Source organism: Protomyctophum parallelum, assembly GCF_964188405.1.
Source record: "Protomyctophum parallelum genome assembly, chromosome: 22".
Lineage (NCBI taxonomy): Eukaryota > Metazoa > Chordata > Actinopteri > Myctophiformes > Myctophidae > Protomyctophum > Protomyctophum parallelum.
Genome location: NC_139714.1, coordinates 16,898,653 through 16,922,672, shown reverse-complemented (window position 1 = coordinate 16,922,672; position 24,020 = coordinate 16,898,653). Strand labels below are relative to the sequence as shown.

Genomic DNA, 24,020 nt, shown 5'->3' with positions numbered 1-24,020 from the left:
GTCAGTTACTAAAAGGACAGCGCTACTCAGTCCAACAGGTCAGTTACTAAAAGGACAGCGCTACTCAGTCCAACCGGTCAGTTACTAAAAGGACAGTGCTACTCAGTCCAACAGGTCAGTTACTAAAAGGACAGTGCTACTCAGTCCAACAGGTCAGTTACCAAAACTGTACCAAAAACATTATCTCTGGAAAACACCTGTCTGTGTTTTTTAATTCCATTTTCTTCAACTGATGGAACAACAATACAAGCGCTCTGTGAAAATAAGAGTTGTGCAGTTATACATGTAGAAGGGAACTGCCACTACTGTGTATCAGTTCTATTCTCTATAGTCATGTCTCAACATTCCCTTTTTCTCCTCTCCTCTCCTCTCCTCTCCAATCTACTTTATTTATAAAGCACATTTTTATACAACAAGGTTGAAACAAAGTGCTGTACACAAAGAAATACTAGAATATCAACAACAACAGTACATAAACAGGGCAACATAAGGACACAATGCAGTGGAAGCAGCAACTCTTAATCAGTATGTTCAAATGCCAAGGAGTACAAGTGAGTTTTCAGACGTGATTTAAACACAGACAAGGATTGAGAAGCTCTGACATGAGGTGGAAGTTCATTCCACAGTGTGGGTGCTACAACAGAAAATGACCTATCCTCTCCTCTCCTCAGGACATCAGGGGCTTATCCAGGAGACGATCACTTGGATCTCCAACAACAGATCTACTCTTGGCTGAATGAGATCTTCCACCTACTGGACAAGGTGGGGACCAGATTCAGGGGGGAGGGTTCCTCACTGAGACGTGTGACCAGATTTGACTGAGAGACTGCCATTGCGCAAATTACAGCTTTTCACCAGAGGATTTATTTTATTTTATTCAAAATGAGTTAATAGCACAGGCAGACTCTTCACATACTAGTGCATGTCTGAAATAAGTGTCAGAGCTGAAATCAACATGTAAATATGAAATAAATGCCCAAACATGTAGCTAGGTGTAATGTTAGAGACCACAGAAGACATGTAAATATGAAATAAATGCTTACACATGTAGCTAGGTATAATGTTAGAGACCACATAAGTGAACCTTTCAAGCCCGTTTTCTCAACTCTGCAAGACATTACTCTATAAGCCATATCTCCAAAACTGGTGGGTCAAACTGAACAACCAAGATGTCAATTTGAAGCTATGATTCCCTGCTTTCATATGACATGAAAAAACGAAAAAAAAATAAAAAACTCCAATGGCAGTCCCTCAGTCAAATTTAGTCACAGTGGTTCATCCTAGCATGCGTCGCAACACTTTTCGTTCCATCCTCGTTATAAACCAATAGACTGAATCCCACTATAAGTTAGGAGCAAAATATGAGGCGGTAATGATTCCTGGATGCCATCGTCGCAACAGGCCCAGGGGAGTTCTACACAGTGTTGGCAGTGACAGACAAAGATAGACACACACATGCTCAGGTATGTGTGCTGTTAAATGTTAAATATATATATATATATATATATATATATAGAGTCTGCCGCTTTACAGATGAGCAGATCATTGGCAGCGGCATTTGTTGATGGCCATGAACATGATTAGATGATTGCATATGGCCAATGGTTAGCCACTCAGTCATACGAGCCATATGTTACTCTGACAGCCCCCCTTCCCCCCTCCCTTCAACATGCCTTCAACACGCATCAAGTTCTGCCTCTTTAATTTCAAATCGCTCTCCTTCAGTTGGGCTAAAACTTTGGAGTTCCATTAAACCATTTTGTGCGGGAACCCCTTTTGGTGTTTTAAACATTATGTTATGCTTTAGCTATTGAAAAATAGCAGATCTACAAGCTCATAGCGCGCCACCGAGTGGCGCGCTAGGAGCTTGTAGGTCTGCTATTTTTGAGTAATCGTGAAAATGTGCCTCAAATTTGGAATGTATTTTTTCAGAACGAACGTTTTTAACTCAAAATCTTTGCTTCTGGGGGAGGTCCCTGGAACAACATATTTTCAGATGGGGGTCGGAGGCCAATTACAGATAATTTTTGGGGTCCTTGACATGAAATATTGAGTGATATAGGCCTAGAAACATACAGGTATTTCAGAAAACTTAAAAAATTTAGAAGACATTATTTTCAGGCGTAAATGGGTTAAACTTGTAATGGGGGTGGGGGAGGGGTGGGGGCGGGGTGAGATTTCTTACATTAATTCACAGCCATGTTTGATGTTCACGCCATTGCCATCGCACAACAACAACTGGCTTCCAAGTTTAAGGGAGATTGTGTGTGTGTGTGTGCATGTGAAGCCTCTCCCAGATATGAATCGCACATATCTACCTGCCAAAATCTCCTCCTTTTATGGGATGGGGATAAACACCCCCCCCCACCCCCCCCCCCCCCCCCCCCCCCATGCACTGTTTTAATAATCTATTCGGTGAGTAGCACATCAAATAGAGTCCGCACGCTGTCAGCCAATAACGAGCCTTTTTTCACTCAGGCAGGTTCCAAGCCAGCTGTGGGTTTTTAAGGCTGACTGTGACTGTTCAGGAGCATGGATGATGAATCATGTGATCAGCCACACCCCGTGTGCCAACAGCGCATCGTCGGGGAATCAACCCTTTCTCAATAAAACACAGTCAAATCTTCAGTGTAAATTTCACTCCAGAAATGGACACAAAATAATGGATCCTTAAGGTCATTGCCGCTGCCAATGATCTGCTCATCTGTAAAGCGGCAGACTCATATATATATATATATATATATATATATATATATATATATATATATATATATATATATTTTTTTTTACAATTAACAGCACACATGAGCATGTGTGTGTCTATCTTTGTCTGTCACTGCCAACACCGTGTAGAACTCCCCTGGGCCCGTTGCGACGATGGCATCCAAGAATCATTACCGCCTCGTATTTTGCGTTATTTCTGACGCTGCTACCCCCAATACTGCACACTACCTCTGTATGTAACTGGCATAGTTCAAGGTTCAAGGTTGTCTTTATTGTCTCACTAAAGGCCTATTCATAGTCTGGATTTTCCGTGGTGAGGTGACCACCGCTCCGGTGGTGAGCTGACCACCGGAGCTGAAATAACGTTGAGCGGTGGCGAGTAAAAACAGAGAGAAGGGCTGGAGCGGTGGCGGTGGTTTGCTCTTCACAGCGGCTCGTGACGTCATGTTGTAGTTCGGTGGTCACCTCAGTGACGTCATGTTGTAGTTTGGTGGTCACCTAACCACCGAAAATCCAGACTATGTATGAGCCTTGAGGAGAAATTTGTCTTGGAGTCACAGCTGCATACAAAAAACATATACACATTCACATAAGAAAAAGACCATGAAACACATCAACATACTACAAAACTGAGACACAAATGTGCCCAGAAACTCCATTGAGCGTTTGTGGGGGATCAGTAAACTCACCAGGCTGGCGTGATCGGTCTCTCTCTCTCCAGAGGGGGGACGGCTGGATCACCAGGGCCGCCGTGCGCCGCGCCCTGGAGGTTCCTCAATGCTACCACCTGACCCGACGGAGGAGGAGGGCGTCGGTCACAACAACGGCAGCTAAACCCGCCACGACTCCGAGGCTCGACCGGCCCCGTCTGGCCCAGGCCCAGATCACAGAGCTGCTCAGACTGCTGGACCCCTCCCACACGGGGGTGGTCCACCTGGCCGCCCTGGACAAACTCCACCCCCCCAGCCGGGGGGCTACTCCTCCTCCCGCGGGCAGGGGCGCACCGCCACCGCCGCCGTCCCCTACCTCTCCTGGATCTATGGAGCAGCGCACAGCAGAGGGGACTCCGACTCAGAGGAGTGCAGAGGAGGTAGGACGTTTTTTTGCGAGCGCCAATTTGTGTCCGAATTTTTTGTACTGTACTAGACCTGTACTGTACGTGTCCGTCAGCTACCGGCCTACTGGGAATGATGCAAGTTGGGAACCTAATAATACCCCTTGTCAACTTGTCTGTGTACCTTTTGTGCGCATACTGTATGTGACCAGATTTGACTGAGAGCCTGCCATCGCGCAAACTCCCTTTTTTTCTCCAAAATGAGTTATTAGCACAGGCAGACTCTTCACATACTAGAGCAGTGTTTCTCAACCTTTTTTGTCCCGGGGCACACTTTTCATAGCCTAGAAATCTCGGGGCACACCTAGATATATGGTGTGTGTATATACTGTATATACTGGTGTGTATATATATATATATAGTAAATATATATATATATTATATATATAATATATATATATAAGTCGGTAGCACTTTACAATAATGACCCGTTATAAAGCATTTATAAACGTTTATAAGCAGTTTGTAGACTATTAACAAATCATTATTAACCTGTTTGTTGACATTCGTAAATGATTATTAAAACCGTTATAACTATGGTTACAAATCATTTATAAGGTATTAGTAAGTAGTAAACTATTCATTAATAAGCCATTTATATACATCTGTAAATGATTATTAAATCATTTGTAATGACCCCATGATAAAGCATTTATAAACGTTTATAAGCAGTTTGTAGACTATTAACAAATCATTAACAACCTGCTTGTTTACATTTGTAAATGATTACTAAAACCTTTAAAACAAATTTACAAATAATTTATAAAGTATTAGTAAGTAGTAAAACTATTCATGAATAAGCCATGTATAATACATCTGTAAATGATTATTAAATCATTTGTAACTGTTATTTAATATATACAAGCTATTTGTATATTTGGGAAATGTGTTTGTTCATGTTTAACATATACTTTGTAAAACATTCCTAAAATATCTATAAATCCTTAGTACATGTTATTAAGTGGAGGAGGACAGTCATACTCGGATACGAGTGACCGCCGATGATGATGAAAGTGACGACAGTTCATCATTTACAACTGTCTGTTAATGTTTGTTCATGTTTAACATATGCTTTGTAAAACATTCCTAAAACATATATAAATCCTTAGTACATGTTATTAAGGTCCCTATAGTAAAGTGACGACAGTTCATAATTTACAACTGTCTGTTAATGTTTGTTCATGTTTAACATATGCTTTGTAAAACATTCCTAAAACATATATAAATCCTTAGTACATGTTATTAAGGTCCCTATAGTAAAGTGACGACAGTTCATAATTTACAACTGTCTGTTAATGTTTGTTCATGTTTAACATATGCTTTGTAAAACATTCCTAAAACATATATAAATCCTTAGTACATGTTATTAATGTCCCTATAGTAAAGTGACGACAGTTCATAATTTACAACTGTCTGTTAATGTTTGTTCATGTTTAACCCTACATCATTTTATGTTGAAGATGTTGTGTTGCATTGTGGGTAATCCTCAGTACAGAGGAACTCCATACTGAGGGTCTCCTGTTTGCTCAGGGACAGGCACAAACAAATTAATTACAAACATCTAAGCTTCATATAAGTGGCCAGATATGCACTCATGTTTACATAGTGTTATTCAGTAACATTCGTTTTTGTATGACATGGTATCATATGACATTGTTTATTTAATTGTTTGAAAAACGGTTAGCATGTTAGCTAGCTGTTAGCACAGCTGTTAGCTGTGCTGTGTAGCCTGTGTTACATGAGAATTCACTGACACTCCATGTAAGTGAATTCTCAAAAACGAATGTTACTGAATAACACTATGTAAACATGAGTGCATATCTGGCCACTTATATGAAGCTTAGATGTTTGTAATTAATTTGTTTGTGCCTGAGCAAACAGGAGACAATTTTACCCTCAGTATGGAGTTCCTCTGTACTGAGGATTACCCACAATGCAACACAACATCTTCAACATAAAATTATGTAGGGTTCATAATTTACAACTGTCTGTTAATGTTTGTTCATGTTTAACCCTACATCATTTTATGTTGAAGATGTTGTGTTGCATTGTGGGTAATCCTCAGTACAGAGGAACTCCATACTGAGGGTAAGATGGTCTCCTGTTTTCTCAGGCACAAACAAATTAATTACAAACATCTATGCTTCATATAAGTGGCCAGATATGCACTCATGTTTACATAGTGTTATTCAGTAACATTCGTTTTTGAGAATTCACTTACATGAAGTGTCAGTGAATTCTCATGTAACACAGGCTACACAGCACAGCTAACAGTTGTGCTAACAGCTAGCTAACATGCTAACCGTTTTTCAAACAATTAAATAAACAATGTCATATGATACCATGACATACAAAAACGAATGTTACTGAATAACACTATGTAAACATGAGTGCATATCTGGCCATATGAAGCTTAGATGTTTGTAATTAATTTGTTTGTGCCTGAGCAAACAGGAGACCATCTTACCCTCAGTATGGAGTTCCTCTGTACTGAGGATTACCCACAATGCAACACAACATCTTCAACATAAAATGATGTTGGGTTAAACATGAACAAACATTAACAGACAGTTGTAAATGATGAACTGTCGTCACTTTACTATAGGGACCTTAATAACATGTACTAAGGATTTATATATGTTTTAGGAATGTTTTACAAAGCATATGTTAAACATGAACAAACATTAACAGACAGTTGTAAATTATGAACTGTCGTCACTTTACTATAGGGACCTTAATAACATGTACTAAGGATTTATATATGTTTTAGGAATGTTTTACAAAGCATATGTTAAACATGAACAAACATTAACAGACAGTTGTAAATGATGAACTGTCGTCACTTTCATCATCATCGGCGGCGGTCACTCGTATCCGAGTATGACTGTCCTCCTCCACTTAATAACATGTACTAAGGATTTATAGATATTTTAGGAATGTTTTACAAAGTATATGTTAAACATGAACAAACACATTTCCCAAATATACAAATAGCTTGTATATATTATATAACATCAGTTACAAATGATTTAATAATCATTTACAGATGTATTATACATGGCTTATTCATGAATAGTTTTACTACTTACTAATACTTTATAAATTATTTGTAAATTTGTTATAAAGGTTTTAGTAATCATTTACAAATGTAAACAAGCAGGTTGTTAATGATTTGTTAATAGTCTACAAACTGCTTATAAACGTTTATAAATGCTTTATCATGGGGTCATTATAAATGATTTAATAATCATTTACAGATGTATATAAATGGCTTATTAATGAATAGTTTACTACTTATTAATACCTTATAAATGATTTGTAACCATAGTTATAACGGTTTTAATAATCATTTACGAATGTCAACAAACAGGTTAATAATGATTTGTTAATAGTCTACAAACTGCTTATAAACGTTTATAAATGCTTTATAACGGGTCATTATTGTAAAGTGCTACCTATATATTATATATATATATATATGTAAGTAACTATATATATATATATATATACACAGTATATGAACCCAATATACTTTTAAAAACACACATGACAGCACACACATGTTCAATTTGTCAATGCAAAGTAATACTTCTAAATAAAAAAAAGGAGTTGTAAAAACAAGAACAAAAATCTTTTGCCACAATACAATGGTCTTAAACTTGAGCACTTTTGTACAAAGAAAATCGTAAAAAATAATTGATAAAAAGAAAAGTAAATAGTTCTGTCTCAGTGTGAACCTTGAGCTTGTCTGCGGACAGAAAGCACTTTAATTCCTCCCTCAGTTCATATACACGCGACAAAACCTTTCCTCTGGAAAGCCATCGAACCTCGGTGTGCAAAAGCAGAGTTTGATGTTCCGCCTCCATTTCCTCGCAGTGTGGCGAACAGCCTGCTTTTCAGTGGTCTTGGCGTCTTGCTTTAATAAAGTTAACGACGCTTACTGCATTTTCCAACACAACTAACAGGTCTTTTGGTAAAGTCTTTGCAACCAGCGCCTCGCGGTGTAAAAAACAGTGTGTAGCCATGACGTCAGGATTAATCTCTTTCACTCGGCTAACAAATCCCTTGTATCGCCCGGTCATAGCTGCTTGTTGTTGTTGCTTGCTGTTTGCAAGCTTGAATCCACAAACTATACACAGCGGAATCGGGTACGTTTTATCCCCAGTAAACGTGAAGCCAAACTTCATGTAATCATCACGGCGATTAACATTTCTATGGCCGATGGTCGTTAAGAGTCTATTGTTCCGTCGTCATGTTTTCGCACGTCTATTTAGACGTGTGACAACAACAACGACGCAACAATAGGACGCCTAGCTATCGCTTTCGGGGGAGGGCTAGTGTTACTTTTGGTCAAAATCTCGAGACATTACTCTATAAGCCATATCTCCAAAACGGTTGGGTCAAACTGAACAACCAATATGTCAATTTGAAGCTATGATTCCCTCCCTTTCACATGACATGAAAAAACGAAAATTCAAAAAATCCAATGGCAGTCCCTCAGTCAAATTTGGTCACATATGGAGATTTTGTCATAGCACGCATTTTAACTGTGTCCCACATGGAGATCTCTATCTGTCTGCCTGTGTGTGAAGAGTGCTGCAAACTGACTGTGAAAAGTAGACTGGTTAAAGTAATCAATTGGCAGGTGTGGTGGCGTTGCCATGGCAATCAATTGGCTGAGGCAGAGGTTGGAAATTGGCACAGGTGAGGGGATTTAGGCTGATTAGGCCCACTGGCAGAGCCTGACCACCAGAGCCTTTTGTGGTGGTTCTGGAGAACCGTGGGTCCGACCGACTCGATACCGGGCACTGCACTCCCTGCGGGGGTGTGGAACGAGTGTGTCGGTGGGGCGAACGGTTCTCGAGTTACGTGGATTACAACCGTACACGCACGCAGACAGACACAGTGTTGTTTTCGTCGACTAAAACTAAGACGAAAATTAGTCGACTACCTTTTTCCACTGAAGAAAACTAAATCGAAACTAAATGAAAACTATGCTATGGTGACTAAAACTAAGACTAAATATACTGACAATTTCGTCAACAAATAAAAACTAGACTAAAATGTTAGGAAGGGACTAGTGGACAAGAGATCCAGTATAAGTCATTTTACACTTGGTTGCATGCTGGAAATATCAGATCTACAAGCTCACAACGCGTCGCGCTGCGAAGCGTTGTGAGCTTGTAGATCGTCTATTTTCAGCAAGTGTAAAATAAGTAATTATGACGGCAACAAGGCCCGCCAAAATACATTTTAGTCGACTAAATCACCTGTAGATTTAGTCGACTAAAACTAGACTAACACTAATACATTCCAGGTGACTAAAATGTGACTAAAACTAAGTGAAAACTATTCAAGAGACTATGACTAAAACAGAAATTTGCTGCCAAAAACAACACTGGACAGACAGACAGACAGACACGTGGCGCATATAGTAGGATGTGCAAAGCATGGATTCTTCTTACTGTACGTGTCCTAAATCTGCATAATGTACGCAGTCACACTTGGTCATCGTCATCATTTGTTCTACTGAATGTTATTCTTTCATACTGTACGTTTACAGGAGGACGAGAAGCAGACACCTCGGTGGGCTGAGAAGCGGCCTGTGGCAGCAGCTGTTTCGTGGAGCGTGGTGAGTGGAATGCTAATAAATACAGTACACATGTGATCACAGATATATCACCGCACAACAACACCGTAGGAGACCAGATCAAATGAGACGATAAGTATACGCGAGGCGAGATCAAACAGAAAGAAGTATTATACAACGGTGGTCAATTATTAACAAAGTGTTTGCTTTGGTGTGGGTGGCGTGTGTGTGTGTGTGTGTGTGCTCTCCCACATGCTACGCTGCATGCAGATAAAGTGTGCAATGTGTCTGAGCTGTGGACTGTACTGTAGTGCACTTTACAGTACATGCATGCACACAAATGGTGAATGGTGCATTTATATAGCGCCTTTATCTAAGGCGCTTTACAGTAACACACACATTCATACACCGATTGCGGTGGAAGCCATGCAAGGTACCAACCTGCACATCGGGAGCAATTTGGGGTTCAGAGTCTTGCCCAATAAGGACCCATGGAGGGAGTGCAACGAACCGTGTGCAGCCCAGATTCGGCACAAACAAGGGACTAAATTATTTTCGCTCCTATGCCACCAAAATGTGGAAGGCCCTACCAACAGTCATTAAGACATGTGAATCCCTTGACTCCTTCAGCACCGCTCTCAAAGGGCACCTACGGACGGCTGCAATTCGAAACTGGCCCCCGTAAAAAATATGACTTGGTTGCCATTTGATTTATGTCACAAGTGCTCTAAACAAACATTACAAAGTCCATAGACTTGGTTGCCATAATGACGTAAATTTAAAACGTCACGCATTGGAGCGGCTATAGCGCCCCTCAAAAATTAAGGGAGGTTCTCGGCAACGACATCTTACTATTGAATCAACAAAACGATTATTAGACCATCTTTGTTGTTTTAACAACAAAAAGATCATTAGACCATTTTTGTTGTTTTAAGGCGGAGAACTTGCTGAAGGACAACCTGAGAGAGCAGATGAGCTCCGTGCGGGCTGCGCTGACCCTGTGTGACCCGGGCCAGACGGGATATATCGACCAGGACGATCTGAGGACGCTCGTACTCCGTTATGGAGGAACGGCCATCTCTCAGCCACACTTCAACAAGTAAGAAACACTACTGTCCAATATTATGGACATACTGTAGACCTGCATGTACTACTACTTGAGAGTGATGCAACTTGGCTTGTGCACGGGCATGCACGCAGGATCTTTGGCCGTTTTTACGTGATCGCGGCTTGGCGCTAGCTAAATATGCTACAACATGCTAAATTCGATGCGAATCAACTGCCGATTAATGTGGATTAAACCAGACTCGCCTTTTATATGGTATGCTGGACAGAGTTAAAGGTACGCTTGTCTTATCGGCTATGGCACGGAAACTGTAAATATGACAATATTCCAAAATAATGTAGCTCGATATTGTGACTAATGCGAATGAGTAAAATACAAAGTTATACGTCATGGTCATTATTAAAAAAAAAATAATAATAAATAAATAAATAAATAGAAAGAAGAAGAAAAATACACTCCGCAAATCTGTTGACCACAGCTTGGTTCGTTGTTCCCTTGGCACAGATTAAGTGTGTGTGTGTGTGTGTGTGTGTGCATGACGGTGCGTGTCCATGTGCGTGTGCGTGTGTGTGTGTGTGCGTGCGTCGTAGGCTCTGTGAGTCCTGCTCCAGCTCTGGTAGTAGTAATATCTTGGTACGCTACAATGAGTTCCTGAGGAACCTGGGAGTTGTAGTTCCACTACCAGATGACATGCTGCCACCGCCCCCCTGTTCCACTACTGAGAGGTATGGAGAGACAGTCGTCATCCTGTGTGTGTGTGTATGTGTGTTCCATATTTGGAAGCCTCTGTAATGTCCATAAATCAATCGTGAGGGGCCTGCAGATTGCAGGCATGCCCAAGCTGAGAGCTAAGGCATCTGCAAAATTCTGTTCAGTGTCTGCAATAATTGGCAGTCGCCATACAGTATATGGAGAAGGCGATGCTTTCTGTACTGTACCCGTGATCTGTACCTGAAGCACTGGTATAACGTGTGAGACATAACGTTTACGCATAGTGGAAGCTCCCAAATGCGTAATTCACGGAAAAAATGTTTCATTACTTGCGGATAAAGCATGGCATACGATGGAGCCCTCTGTGTGTAGTCCAGTCCAGTGTGTCGGAGCACACACTGAAAGACACATGCAATATTATTGGACTAAAACGACATATTTTTTAGTTATCGTCATATAGGTAGTGCTTGGTATGAACTTACTACCAAGTCAGCTGTGGCATTTATTTTAGACAGACTATTTTAGACAGACATATAGGCTAGCTCATTACGTAGACAGCACTAGAATTGCATTTTATGTAGTCATAGCACTTTATAGTACACATGTATATTGTATAATATATAATATAGTATGTATGGTTGACATAGATACTCCACTGTTACATTCTTAGTTTATACATGATAACTACTTTTTATATATGTGATGTATGCCATGCTTTTGTTTTTGCTTAATGTAAGTCGCTCTGGATGAAGAGCGTCTGATAAATGCCTACATTGTAATTTAGTATTTAGATATTTACAGTATATCAATTGCTCCCTACAGACAAAACACACCACCCCAACCCCAGACTACTGTGGACCCTGAACCCGGGCCTGGGGGGGTCCAGCAGCCTCCCCCTCCCCCCAGCCTCCCCCACAGTGTTCTGGACATCGTTTTCAAGAGAATGAGGGACCGGTTGGATCAGCGCCGCGCCTCCCTCACCGACCGGATCCACGCGACCACCACCCATGGCCCACGGGACGCGCTTTCTGAGGGAGATCTACGGAAGGTGGGAAGGGTCAAAAATAAATAAATTATGGTGGGTGGGTGGGGAGGAATGGGAAGAGTCGTATTCTGTCTGTGAAAATCGCATATGATGTCATACTCTTTGAATAAAAATTACTTAAAAAAATATATAAAAAAATTAAATATTATAGGAGAAGGAACGCAAAGTCATTAGAAGCAGTGTTGTTTTTGGCAGCAACTTTCGATTTCGATTCGTTTTAGTCATAGTCTCTTGAATAGTTTTTAATTTAGTTTTAGTCACATTTTAGTCACCTGGAATGTTCTATTTTAGTCGACTAAATCTACAGTTGATTTTGTCGACTACAATGTATTTTGGCGGGCCTTGATGCCGTCGTAATGACTTTTTTTTACTTGCTGAAAATAGCAGATCTACAAGCTGACAACCCGTCGCGCTGCGACGCGTTGTCAGCTTGTAGATCTGCTATTTTCAGCATACTGGATCTCTCGTCCAATAGTCCCTTCCTAACATTTTAGTCTAGTTTTTATTTGTTGACGAAATTGTCAGTATATTTAGTCTTAGTTTTAGTCACCATGATTAGTTTTCATTTAGTTTCCATTTAGTTTTCGTCAGTTTGAAAAAGGTAGTCGACGAACATTTTTCGTCTTAGTTTTAGTCGACGAAAACAACACTGATTAGAAGTCAAGTCTACACCAACAGTAGTTGGAGCATTGTAGAGTATATCCTATAGAATAGATGTTATTAGCCTATAGAATAGATGTTATTAGCCTATAGAATAGATGTTATTAGCCTATAGAATAGATGTTATTAGCCTATAGAATAGATGTTATTGGCCTATAGAATAGATGTTATTAGCCTATAGAATAGATGTTATTGGCCTATAGAATAGATGTTATTGGCCTATAGAATAGATGTTATTAGCCTATAGAATAGATGTTATTTCTCTTTGTTTCTTGGCCTCTTAGATCTTGGAGGACAGTTGGGTCGTTCTGGACGACAGACATTTCCGCATGCTCACTGAAGTGCTCGGGTTCAGAAATGGACGGATGGACTCCGCAGAGTTCCTGGCTAAGTATGAGGGTAAGGCACAGGGCGTTGGCTTTAAGAAGGTTTATCCTTTGGCAAAAATTCTAATAAGCCTATATATCGACAGGCTCAAAACAGCATTGCATTGTGAGCTTGTAGATCAGGTGGTGGGCAACTGGCGGCCCGGGGGCCACATGTGGCCCGCACCTTCACTTAATGCGGCCCTCAGGTTAATGTCAGAATACTGATGGTTTCAGCCGTTTACAATTCCACAACATGAAAACATGACCCGCTTTAATTACTTCAGTCTAAATTAGTAGCTCAATGCTCAACACACATATAATTAAAGGCATTTGAAATTACATACAAATGTTAATTTTCAGGATTCCAATTCAAAAATTGCAAAAGATAATTCGAGATTTAAATTCGAATATAGCAAAAAATAGCCGATCTACAAGCTCAAAACGTGTCGCAGTGCGACGCGTTTTGAGCTTGTAGATCGGCTATTTTTGCTACAACAGAAATATATGGCCCTATAGGGAGTGAGTATGGAAATATAATGGCCCTCTCCATCGTCAAAGTTGCCCACCCCCGTTGTAGATACATGGGTCTAAATGTTTATAACATGTTTAAAACATTGAAATACTGCTGTCAACTTTCAAAAGTATAAAGAGTCTTGTATTACTACAGTATCTCTGGCAGAAAATGTCAAAAATCTTTTTTTATATAGTTTCACAAGATAGTATTACTCAAAGGCCCCTTTTCCACCGGTTGGTATTACTCAAAGGCCCCTTTTCCACCGGTTGGTATTACTCAAAGGCCCCTTTTCCACCGGTTGGTATTACTCAAAGGCCCCTTTTCCACCGGTTGGTATTACTCAAAGGCCCCTTTTCCACCGGTTGGTATTACTCAAAGGCCCCTTTTCCACCGGTTGGTATTACTCAAAGGCCCCTTTTCCACTGGTTGGTATTACTCAAAGGCCCCTTTTCCACTGGTTGGTATTACTCAAAGGCCCCTTTTCCACTGGTTGGTATTACTCAAAGGCCCCTCTTCCACTGGTTGGTATTACTCAAAGGCCCCTCTTCCACTGGTTGGTATTACTCAAAGGCCCCTTTTCCACCGGTTGGTATTACTCAAAGGCCCCTTTTCCACTGGTTGGTATTACTCAAAGGCCCCTCTTCCACTGGTTGGTATTACTCAAAGGCCCCTCTTCCACTGGTTGGTATTACTCAAAGGCCCCTTTTCCACTGGTTGGTATTACTCAAAGGCCCCTTTTCCACTGGTTGGTATTACTCAAAGGCCCCTCTTCCACTGGTTGGTATTACTCAAAGGCCCCTCTTCCACTGGTTGGTATTACTCAAAGGCCCCTTTTCCACCGGTTGGTATTACTCAAAGGCCCCTTTTCCACTGGTTGGTATTACTCAAAGGCCCCTCTTCCACTGGTTGGTATTACTCAAAGGCCCCTTTTCCACCGGTTGGTATTACTCAAAGGCCCCTTTTCCACTGGTTGGTATTACTCAAAGGCCCCTTTTCCACCGGTTGGTATTACTCAAAGGCCCCTTTTCCACTGGTTGGTATTACTCAAAGGCCCCTTTTCCACCGGTTGGTATTACTCAAAGGCCCCTTTTCCACCGGTTGGTATTACTCAAAGGCCCCTTTTCCACTGGTTGGTATTACTCAAAGGCCCCTTTTCCATTGGTTGGTTCCCAATGGGAACCGGTTCAGTTATTTTCCACCGGTTGGTTCCCAATGGGAACCGGTGTAATGGAATCTGTGGACATACGCTCAAAAGACGAATCATAATAATGAATAATGAGACAACACAAGAATTCTGAGTTATAGAGTATAGAGATTTTACTCGAGTAAAGGAGACAAGACTTACACGAACCTGTATCATGTATTGGAAACCCTAGTCTGGCTCCCAGAAGGACAAGACAGGACAGCCTTTATAGCTCTCTCTCACACAGACAACCCCCAACATACAGCCACAAGGCATCCACCACATGGGACAGTGACGTCATAAAACAACAGGGCACAGCACCCAACCGTAACTTGGAGTGTTATTACATGTTTATCTCTAAATTTCCACGACACCGGTTCAGTTCTTTGTGGTTCTTAGTCCATGAGCCAGAGCTCCAAAATTGGAACGTGAATTATGAATTGAGTGTAGCAAAACCATACCTATATTAGATTGTTATCACCATGAAACTTCCCCAAAACGAAGACAATGATTTATTGTATTACAAATTTTACATTTTTTAAACATGCAAATCAGGCACTATGTAGGAAAATATGTAAAATAGAAAATATGAAAAAGCTACTACTGTGGATTTACTTGTATTGATCCTATAAACAATTTAATATAGGTCTAGTTTTTCCCACCAATTTTGGAGCTCTGGCTCATGGACTAAGAACCAAAAATAACTGAACCGGTTCCCATTGGGAACCAACTGGTGGGAAAGAACTGAACCGGTTCCCATTGGGAACCAACCGGTGGAAAAGAACTGAACCGGTTCCCATTGGGAACCAACCGGTGGAAAAGAACTGAGTGGGAACCAACCGGTGGAAAAGGGGATCAGTGTGAATGTAACACAGTTCTGTTTACACGTTTATTTCAATGTTTTATCTTGATTGTTTTGTTCCACTTTTGCTTTGGCAACGTAAACGTATGTTTTCTCATGCCAATAAAGCTCCTTTGAATTGAATTGAGTGCAAACACCACTACAGAAGCCCCCACTAAGGTACAATATGCAAGAGAAAATCCCTCCTAAAAACTCATTTTTATAAAGCTGCTTTTAACACCTAAACTTTTTTTTTTTTAACATTCCCTATTGTTCTTATGTCCTACTGCATTTCTGTTCATTGCCTGTTCTTTATTGTTATTATTGTCAACTGTTGTTTATGGTGTGCACTGCATTTGATTTTATGTTTTTCTGTAAAGCACTTTGTAACCTCGTTTTGAAAGGTGCTATATAAATAAAGGTTTATTATTATTATTATTATAGAATGCAAGCTGAAATATATAATAATATTCTTATTATTTAAATTTTTTGCTTTTTAGTTTTTACCCCGTTTTCTCCCTAATTAAACCATTTTGGACTGAGGTCGATAAAAAAAAATGCTTCAAAATCAAAACAAATTCCTGATAAACCCATGTTTCTATGTCAGTGGTGCTCAACCTTTTTCATGTCAAGGACCCCCAGAATTATCTCTATTGGGCCACGGACCCCCATCTCAAAATATGTAGTTCCAGGGACCCCCCCCAGAAGCCAATATTTTAGTTAAAAATGTTCTCTGAAATATAAATTCAAAGATTTGCGCCACATTTTCACGAAAAATAGCAGACCTATACAAGCTCATAGTGTGCCACTCGGTGACGCGCTATGAGCTTGTAGATCTGCAATTTTTTTAAACCTGAGATCAGATTCTAAAAATGTCATCTACATCCTGACAGTTTTCTGAAAAAGCTATGTTTCTATGTCAGTCGTTCTTCGATAAAAAAAAAATAGCAGACCTACAAGCTCATAGTGTGCCACTCGGTGACGCGCTATGAGCTTGTAGATCTACACATTTTTTAAACCTGAGATCAGATTCTAAAAATGTCTTCTACATCCTGACAGTTTTCTGAAAAAGCTATGTTTCTATGTCAGTCGTTCTTCGATTTAAAAAAAATAGCAGACCTACAAGCTCGTAGCACGCCACTCGGTGGCGCGCTTATATGAGCTTGTAAATCTGCTATTTTTCAATAGCTAAAACGTAACATAATGCTAACACCAAAAGGGGTTCCCGCCCAAAATGGGTTAATCTTTATGCCAATAATTGATTCCTCCCCACTTCCTCGTCCTCCTCACTGCCTGTTGTGTCCTACCGACTCACCTGCCAGCGAGGACCCCCCCCTGTGAGGACGTAGAGCCCCCCCCCCCCCCTCCCCCCACCCAGCACGGCTTCGCAAATTCCACCTCCTCGCCAAATTGTGTTCGTATGGACGCTCGACAAAGCCCGGATGCACCGTACGGTGGATTTGAACCCACACGGCGACAGGCATCCTATCAGTGCAGTTATAACATGCAACAGTCTCTCCAGTGCCAAATAAGAGGCACCGCTTCATATATGTACAAAAAAATTATGCATTTCTTTGGGTGCATATGAGCCATCAGAGAAATCATGTAGATTATATATAGAGTTACGGCATCTCTCATTAGTGGAAGGGAGAGGAACACAGGCAATAACACACGGTGGTTCTGCTTGTTTGGACTAATCCATTCTGACCTGAGATCAGATTCTAAAAATGTCTTCTACATCCTGACAGTTTTCTGAAAAAGCTATGTTTCTATGTCAGTCGATTTTTCAAAAATAGCAGACCTACAAGCTCGTAGCGCGCCACTCGGTGGCGCGCTACGAGCTATGAGCTTGAGCTATGAGCTTGCGCTATGAGCTTGTAGATCTGCTATTTTTCAAAAGCTAAAGCATAACATAATGCTAACACCAAAAAGGGGTTCCCGATCAAATTGGGCTAATTATGGAGTTTTGGAAGCAGAACTCTGAGCAGCAGGGCGTCGCTCTAATTTGTATCCTCCTCTAAATAAAACAAAACAAAACAAAAAGAAAACTGAGCAAAATAGAAGAAGACAAAAGCAATCATTAAACAAAACCCTGCAAGACAAAGTTGGCCATGTTCGTAAAGCACAACAAATAAAAGAGTTTCTTCAATTTGGATCACAAGTGTGAGCTTCCTAATTAAATAAAAATTAGGTCAGTCATCTAAAATGCCCAGAGTGGCTAAGCAGACATGAAGTGTAGTCTTTGGTAATGAATAAATAAATAATAAACCACAAAAGACACACTCCAGGAAAACGAACATAATTCTAATTTGTCAGCGTAATTAAATTTCCTCTCGTAAACAGCATTATAGGGGGAAACCGGAACATTACTAAATACCTATCATCACTGAATGACTCTCTCTCACAATGAATCAAAAATCTCTCTCTTGAGGCAGCGGTGGCCGAACGGTTTGCGGAGCGGTCTTGATATCGGAAGGTCGCTAGTTCGTATCCCCGGACCGGCACGTTAAAATTACCACCGTTGAAGTGCCCTTGAGCAAGGCATTGAACCCCTACCATGAAATGTTCTATGAGCAGGGCCTGGCTGTAAACAAGTTCTTGAGCTTAGTCCAGTTACCCTGGGTAAACATGGTAACTTTCCTTTCCTTTCTCCCAAACGCGGTTCTGTAGAGCTGTCAAGCAGAGACAGGGAGAGGGACTCGGAGGGCTACTGGGGTAAGGCTGGTGACAAGGTCCGGTTCCTGACATCGGAGCAATGCCTGGCCGCCTTGAAGACCAGGATTAAGAACATTCATGGGGTGAGCAGGACCACCGGACCGACCTCCGAAAAGGATTTCACTCACTGACTACCCCTTAAGGCTCATACATAGTCTGGATTTTCGGTGGTGAGGTGACCACCGAACTACAACATGACGTCACTGAGGTGAAGAGCAAATCACCACCACCGCTCCAGCCCTTCTCTCTGTTTTTACTCACCACTGCTCAACGTTATTTCAGCTCCGGTGGTCAGCTCACCACCGGAGAGGTGGTCACCTCACCACCGAAAATCCAGACTATGAATAGGCCTTTAGTGTTGAGAGTTTTAGCCACATTTTTTAGTCGACTAAATATCACGATTTCATAGTCGATTAAATCTACAGTTGATTTTGTCGACAAAAATGTATTTCGGAAGGTCTTGATGGCGTCTTAATGCCTACACTTGGTTGTAAATCTGCTATTGTCAGAGCACAACAGCCAAGCACAATCAAACATAAAATGTTGGATCTTTTCTCGACTAGTCCCTCCCTGGACATTTTAGTCTGCATGGTTTTTAAATTGTTGACGAAATTGTCAATATATTTAGTCTTATAGTTTTAGTCATCATAGCTTAAGTTTTTATTTCGTATTTCGTCATCTAAAAATCGACAAAAAAATTCGTCTTAAAGGACAACTTTAGTTTTTTTCAACTAAGGTTCATGTTTTAGGTTGTTATTAGAGAAACTAAAAGGTGAGTGTTACATTTCTTTCATTTGCTGCTTTCTTTCGTTTTAGGGATTTTAGCTCTTTTTGACAGGGGGGCGGGGGCATTCGAGCATGGGGCTAAATATGTATTTTTTCACAAAACGTTATGGCGATTTATTGAATGTGACAAACTCACATATTGAGCCTATACACACAGTATAACCCTTATCCCGGTAGGTCTCCTTTACATTCAGTAGATCCTGTGATCTTCCGTGGCCAGATGTAATTTCCTGGGGTTTATTAGGACTATAGTAAATAATAAAATAATAAATCACCATAAAATGTTGTAAAAAAATACATATTTAGCCCCATGCTCGAATGCCCCCACCCCCTGTCAAAAATAGCTAAAATCCCTAAAACGAAAGAAAGCAGCAAATGAAAAAATAATTAACACTTATCTTTTACTTTCTCTAATAACCTAAAACATGAACCTTGGTTGAAAAAAGCAAAAGTTGTCCTTTAAGTTTGAGTCAACACGATGGACACTGAGTCTCCCCCTCCCCCCCCCCGCCATCAGGACAACATGGCGGCGTTCAGGCTGATGGACAGGAACGGCGACGGTGTGGTCGACGCCCAAGACTTCAGAGAGCTTTGGGACAGCCTGGAGCTGAGCGCCCGGCAGACGGAGTACCAGCGTCTGCTCGCTCTGATGGGACTGCATCCCGGAGGAACCCTCAACTACCCAGAGTTCTTCAGCCTGGTCCAGAACAACGGCAAGGCCCGCGTACAGCGACCCGCCAACGTGTGAGTCTCTGAGGGAGTGGGTGTGTGCAGTAACACTAAACAGAATACATTTACTCAAGTTAAGTGGTGCTTAACCCTCCCGCGCACTCAGATCAGCCAACGCAGTGAAGCTGGAACTTAAGTACCCTCACTAAAAACACCGGGACAATGCTCCACACGTCCCAAACTCTTCTCCCTTCTGGCTCCAAAACTGTGGAATGCACTTCCCATTGCAGTCAGAACTGCAGCCTCACTCCCAATCTTCCGCCGTAGTCTGAAAACCCACCTTTTCAGCCTCCATTATGGCCCATAGCACTTACCCTACCCCCTTAGATAGCATTTCTGTAGACTTAGATAGCATTTGATACAGACTTATAGCATGTTATGTAGACAGCACTATAATTGCATTGTATATAGTCATAGCACGTCATAGTACATATGTATAGCATAGTATAGTATATATGTATAGTTTCATTATATAGATATTCCACTGTTACGTTCTTAGCTTACGCATTTTTCATGATAAATGCTTTTTATGTGATGTATTCCCATGCTTTTTTGTTCTTGCTTAATGTAAGTCGCTCTGGATTAAGAGCGTCTGCTAAATGCCTAAATTGATATATATATATTTTTTGTACTCCGTCCTGCTTTTCTAACAAACAGGCCAGATGAGCTCCACGATCAACTAGCCTCCAAGGCGCGCCTCGGCTGGCCGTCCATGTCCAAGGTCTGCATGCGCCGCTCAGGGGGTGCATTAGTGATTTTGTTGTCATTATCACAGCTCAATATTGACTCTGAAGCTTGAACAGAAATTGCACCTTAGAATATAATAATTATTATAAATCAATTAAACTGTTACTGCAACAATGAAGAAGTAGCTGTATTTTACGGGTGCAGTACTTAGTTTAGACAGTTTGGTTTAGACTATAGTCATTGGTTAGACCAGGCATTAGTCCTACACAACTACAACCTATCTCAAACCAGTGTTGTTTTCGTCGACTAAAACCAAGACGAAAAATGTTCGTCGACTACCTTTTTGCATTGACAAAAACGAATGGAAACTAAATGAAAATTAAGCTACGATGACTAAAATATATACTAAGACTAAATATACTGACAATTTCGTCAACAAATAAAAACTAGACTAAAATGTTAGGAAGGGACTAGTGGACAAGAGATCCAGTATAAGTCATTTTACACTTTGGCTGCATGCTGAAAATAGCCGATCTACAAGCTCACAACGCGTCGCGCTGTGACGCGTTGTGAGCTTGTAGATCGGCTATTTTCAGCAAGTGTAAAAACACTCATTACGACGGCATCAAGACCCGCCAAAATACATTTTAGTCGACTAGATCAACTGTAGATTTAGTCGACTAAAATCTTATGACGTTTAGTCGACATTCCAGGTGACTAAAATATGAAGTTTCAGTCCAAAGACTATGACTAAACTAAAATAGAAATTTGCTGCCAAAAACAACACCGTCTCAAACCCTCACCCTAAACCTAACCTCCCACGGGGCAGCACACCTAAACCTAACCTCAACCCATGTCTAACCAATGACTATAGTCTAAACGAAGTATGCACCCCGCCCCGTTCACGTTCCAAACAGCGCATGTTCATACAGGGTGCCCAAGTGGTAGTATGACGCAGCAATGTACGTATGTCTGACCTGCCTCCCCAACAGGCGCTGTGTCGGTTTGATGCAAACGGCCGAGGCCTGGTGCTCAAAAAGGGCCTGAGGTCCCTCCTGTTCAGCTACAACCTCCCCCTGAGACCCCACGAGTTTGACCAGCTGTGGTCAAGGTAAGGAGGCGGAGAATATTACAATTTACAATTTAAACATTTAGCAGACGCTCTTGATCCAGAGCGACTTACATTAAGCAAAAACAAAAGCATGTCATACATCACATATATAAAAAGTAGTTATCATGAATCATGTATAAACTAAGAACGTAAACGTAACAGTGGAGTATCTATGTCAACTATACATACTATATTATATATTATACAATATACATGTGTATTATAAAGTGCTATGACTACATAAAATGCTATCTAAGGGATTAGGCTAGGGCAAGAGCTACGGGCCAATATGACCGTGTCTGAAGCACGGATTCCCAAACACTGGGTCGAGACCCATTTGTGGGTCTCGCAGACACATTTCTTTGCTTCCTATATTTAGTTTTTAATTATCGTTTAAAAATATTTTCAAAAAACATTAAAAAAGAAAAAATAATCATGAATTAAAAACAAATTCAATCGGTATTGTTTTCAGTAATTTCATGAACAAATAAATGAAATGAAGGACTAAGGAGTAGTGTTTGTGAAATTAAATGTAAGCTCACCATAAACACAGTTTAAAAGTGCTTTAAAAAAAAAACTAACTCCAGTCACTTTCATTCAGCACAAGCTGAATGAAATGATGTGTTTTTGCAGATTCTGAACAGTTACATAATGACGTTTTATAATGAAGATTTATTTGTTTCCCCTGGCGCAAAAGGGGGAAATAATAATAACACCAAAAATCTAAAGAAACGAATTATCCGTATCGGCTATCGGGCTAAATTGTATTCTTAAACATCTGTATTGGCCAAGAACTTCCATATGGGTGCATCCCTTTGTAACAATCGCCCTTTACTTATGCAAGGCAAAGTATTACTAAGGAAAAAATTAAGCAGGATCGTAGGGTTATAGTCTGAATTCTTTATATAGAGATGCTCAGACATAGCAGTTGACTAAGGGCGCGTTCGGAAATAGCGCACTGAGCCCACTGTGCAATGCAAACTAATAGGCGAGTGCGCTCCGGTGTGGTATTTCCGAACACGCCCTAAATCAAAAGTAGACAGTACACTTCACAGGTAACGCCTTTCCCTGTCTCTTTCCCTAGTAAATAAAATAAACAGGCACACAAACTTAAACCAACAACCAATAATTATTTCCCAAGCCCCCCCAAAGTCAGCAGAGAATAAAGTCTGCGTCCGTCCGTCGTCCCCCTCAAACGAGGCGCGCGAGGCACGCGAGAGTCTACAACTGTTCCAACGCAACGAAAAGTTCCTCTGCTCAAAAAACAGTCCAAGCTTTACTGCAATAGTTTCATCATCCTACTGTACACATACAGTGAGGCTTGCCTCAAGGTGCCAGTCAGTGTAACCCCTTCATCTCATCTTGTTTACACAGAGCATCACTACCAGGTGAGGCGAATGCAGGCAACCGAACCCGTGCAGGAAATTTTACCCCAAAATATTTACGCTCGTTGTCACCTATATTTCCCCGTTGCTGCTGCTGACAGGTACGATCCGGACGGGCGCGGCTGTGTGACGACCGCGGCGTTCCTGGACAGACTGGGGGTGGAACACGACGACGGGGACGAGGGGGACGCCGCCGCCCCCCAGGATGTGTCTCCTGTGAGGGACTCGGGCCCCGCTGCCTCGGCCCCCCAGGATGTGTCTCCTGTGATGGACGAACAGGACACTGACACACAGGCCTCTTCTGACGTGGCAACACTTCAACATATAGAGTGAGATATGCAACGCCTTCATTTAACCCATTCTGACCTGAGATCAGATTAAAAAAAATGTCTTCTACATCCTGACAGTTTTCTGAAAAAGCTGTTTTTCGATGTCAGTCGTTCTCAAACACTTTCATGTCACTTTTCACGATTCTTAAAAAATAGCAGACCTTACAAGCTCGTAGCGCGCCACTCGGTGGCGCGCTATGAGCTTGTAGATCTGCTATTTTTCAATAGCTAAAGCATGACATGATGCTAACACCAAAAGGGGTTCCCGCCCAGAATGGGTTCATCTGACGTTCAGTGTTGGAAGGAACAGACATATTTCTGTGTCTAAAGTGTGTCTACAACAAAGACATAACTAGTTGGACCCTTTCGGCCGGGGTGTCTGTGTGTGTTGTTGAGCAAATTCAATATTCATTTTCAAAACACTATTTGCATTGTCTGTTTTTTTTATAAATAAGAAAAGAC

The 24,020-nt window shown here is 41.1% G+C and overlaps 1 protein-coding gene across 1 annotated transcript in view; it reads left to right on the top strand.

Annotated features, from left to right (window-relative positions):
- LOC310879735 (EF-hand calcium-binding domain-containing protein 6-like) overlaps window positions 1-24,020 on the top strand; it is a gene marked incomplete at both ends in the record, with an annotated part of 54,193 nt that overhangs the window by 15,771 nt on the left and 14,402 nt on the right. The window contains 10 exons of the mRNA XM_083794562.1: window positions 672-762; window positions 3,446-3,814; window positions 10,364-10,527; window positions 12,124-12,253; window positions 13,195-13,309; window positions 18,487-18,614; window positions 19,835-20,061; window positions 20,704-20,767; window positions 21,726-21,844; window positions 23,331-23,558. Coding sequence (XP_083650688.1) covers window positions 672-762; window positions 3,446-3,814; window positions 10,364-10,527; window positions 12,124-12,253; window positions 13,195-13,309; window positions 18,487-18,614; window positions 19,835-20,061; window positions 20,704-20,767; window positions 21,726-21,844; window positions 23,331-23,558 — 1,635 coding nt within the window. The remainder of the gene's footprint in view (window positions 1-671; window positions 763-3,445; window positions 3,815-10,363; window positions 10,528-12,123; window positions 12,254-13,194; window positions 13,310-18,486; window positions 18,615-19,834; window positions 20,062-20,703; window positions 20,768-21,725; window positions 21,845-23,330; window positions 23,559-24,020) is intronic.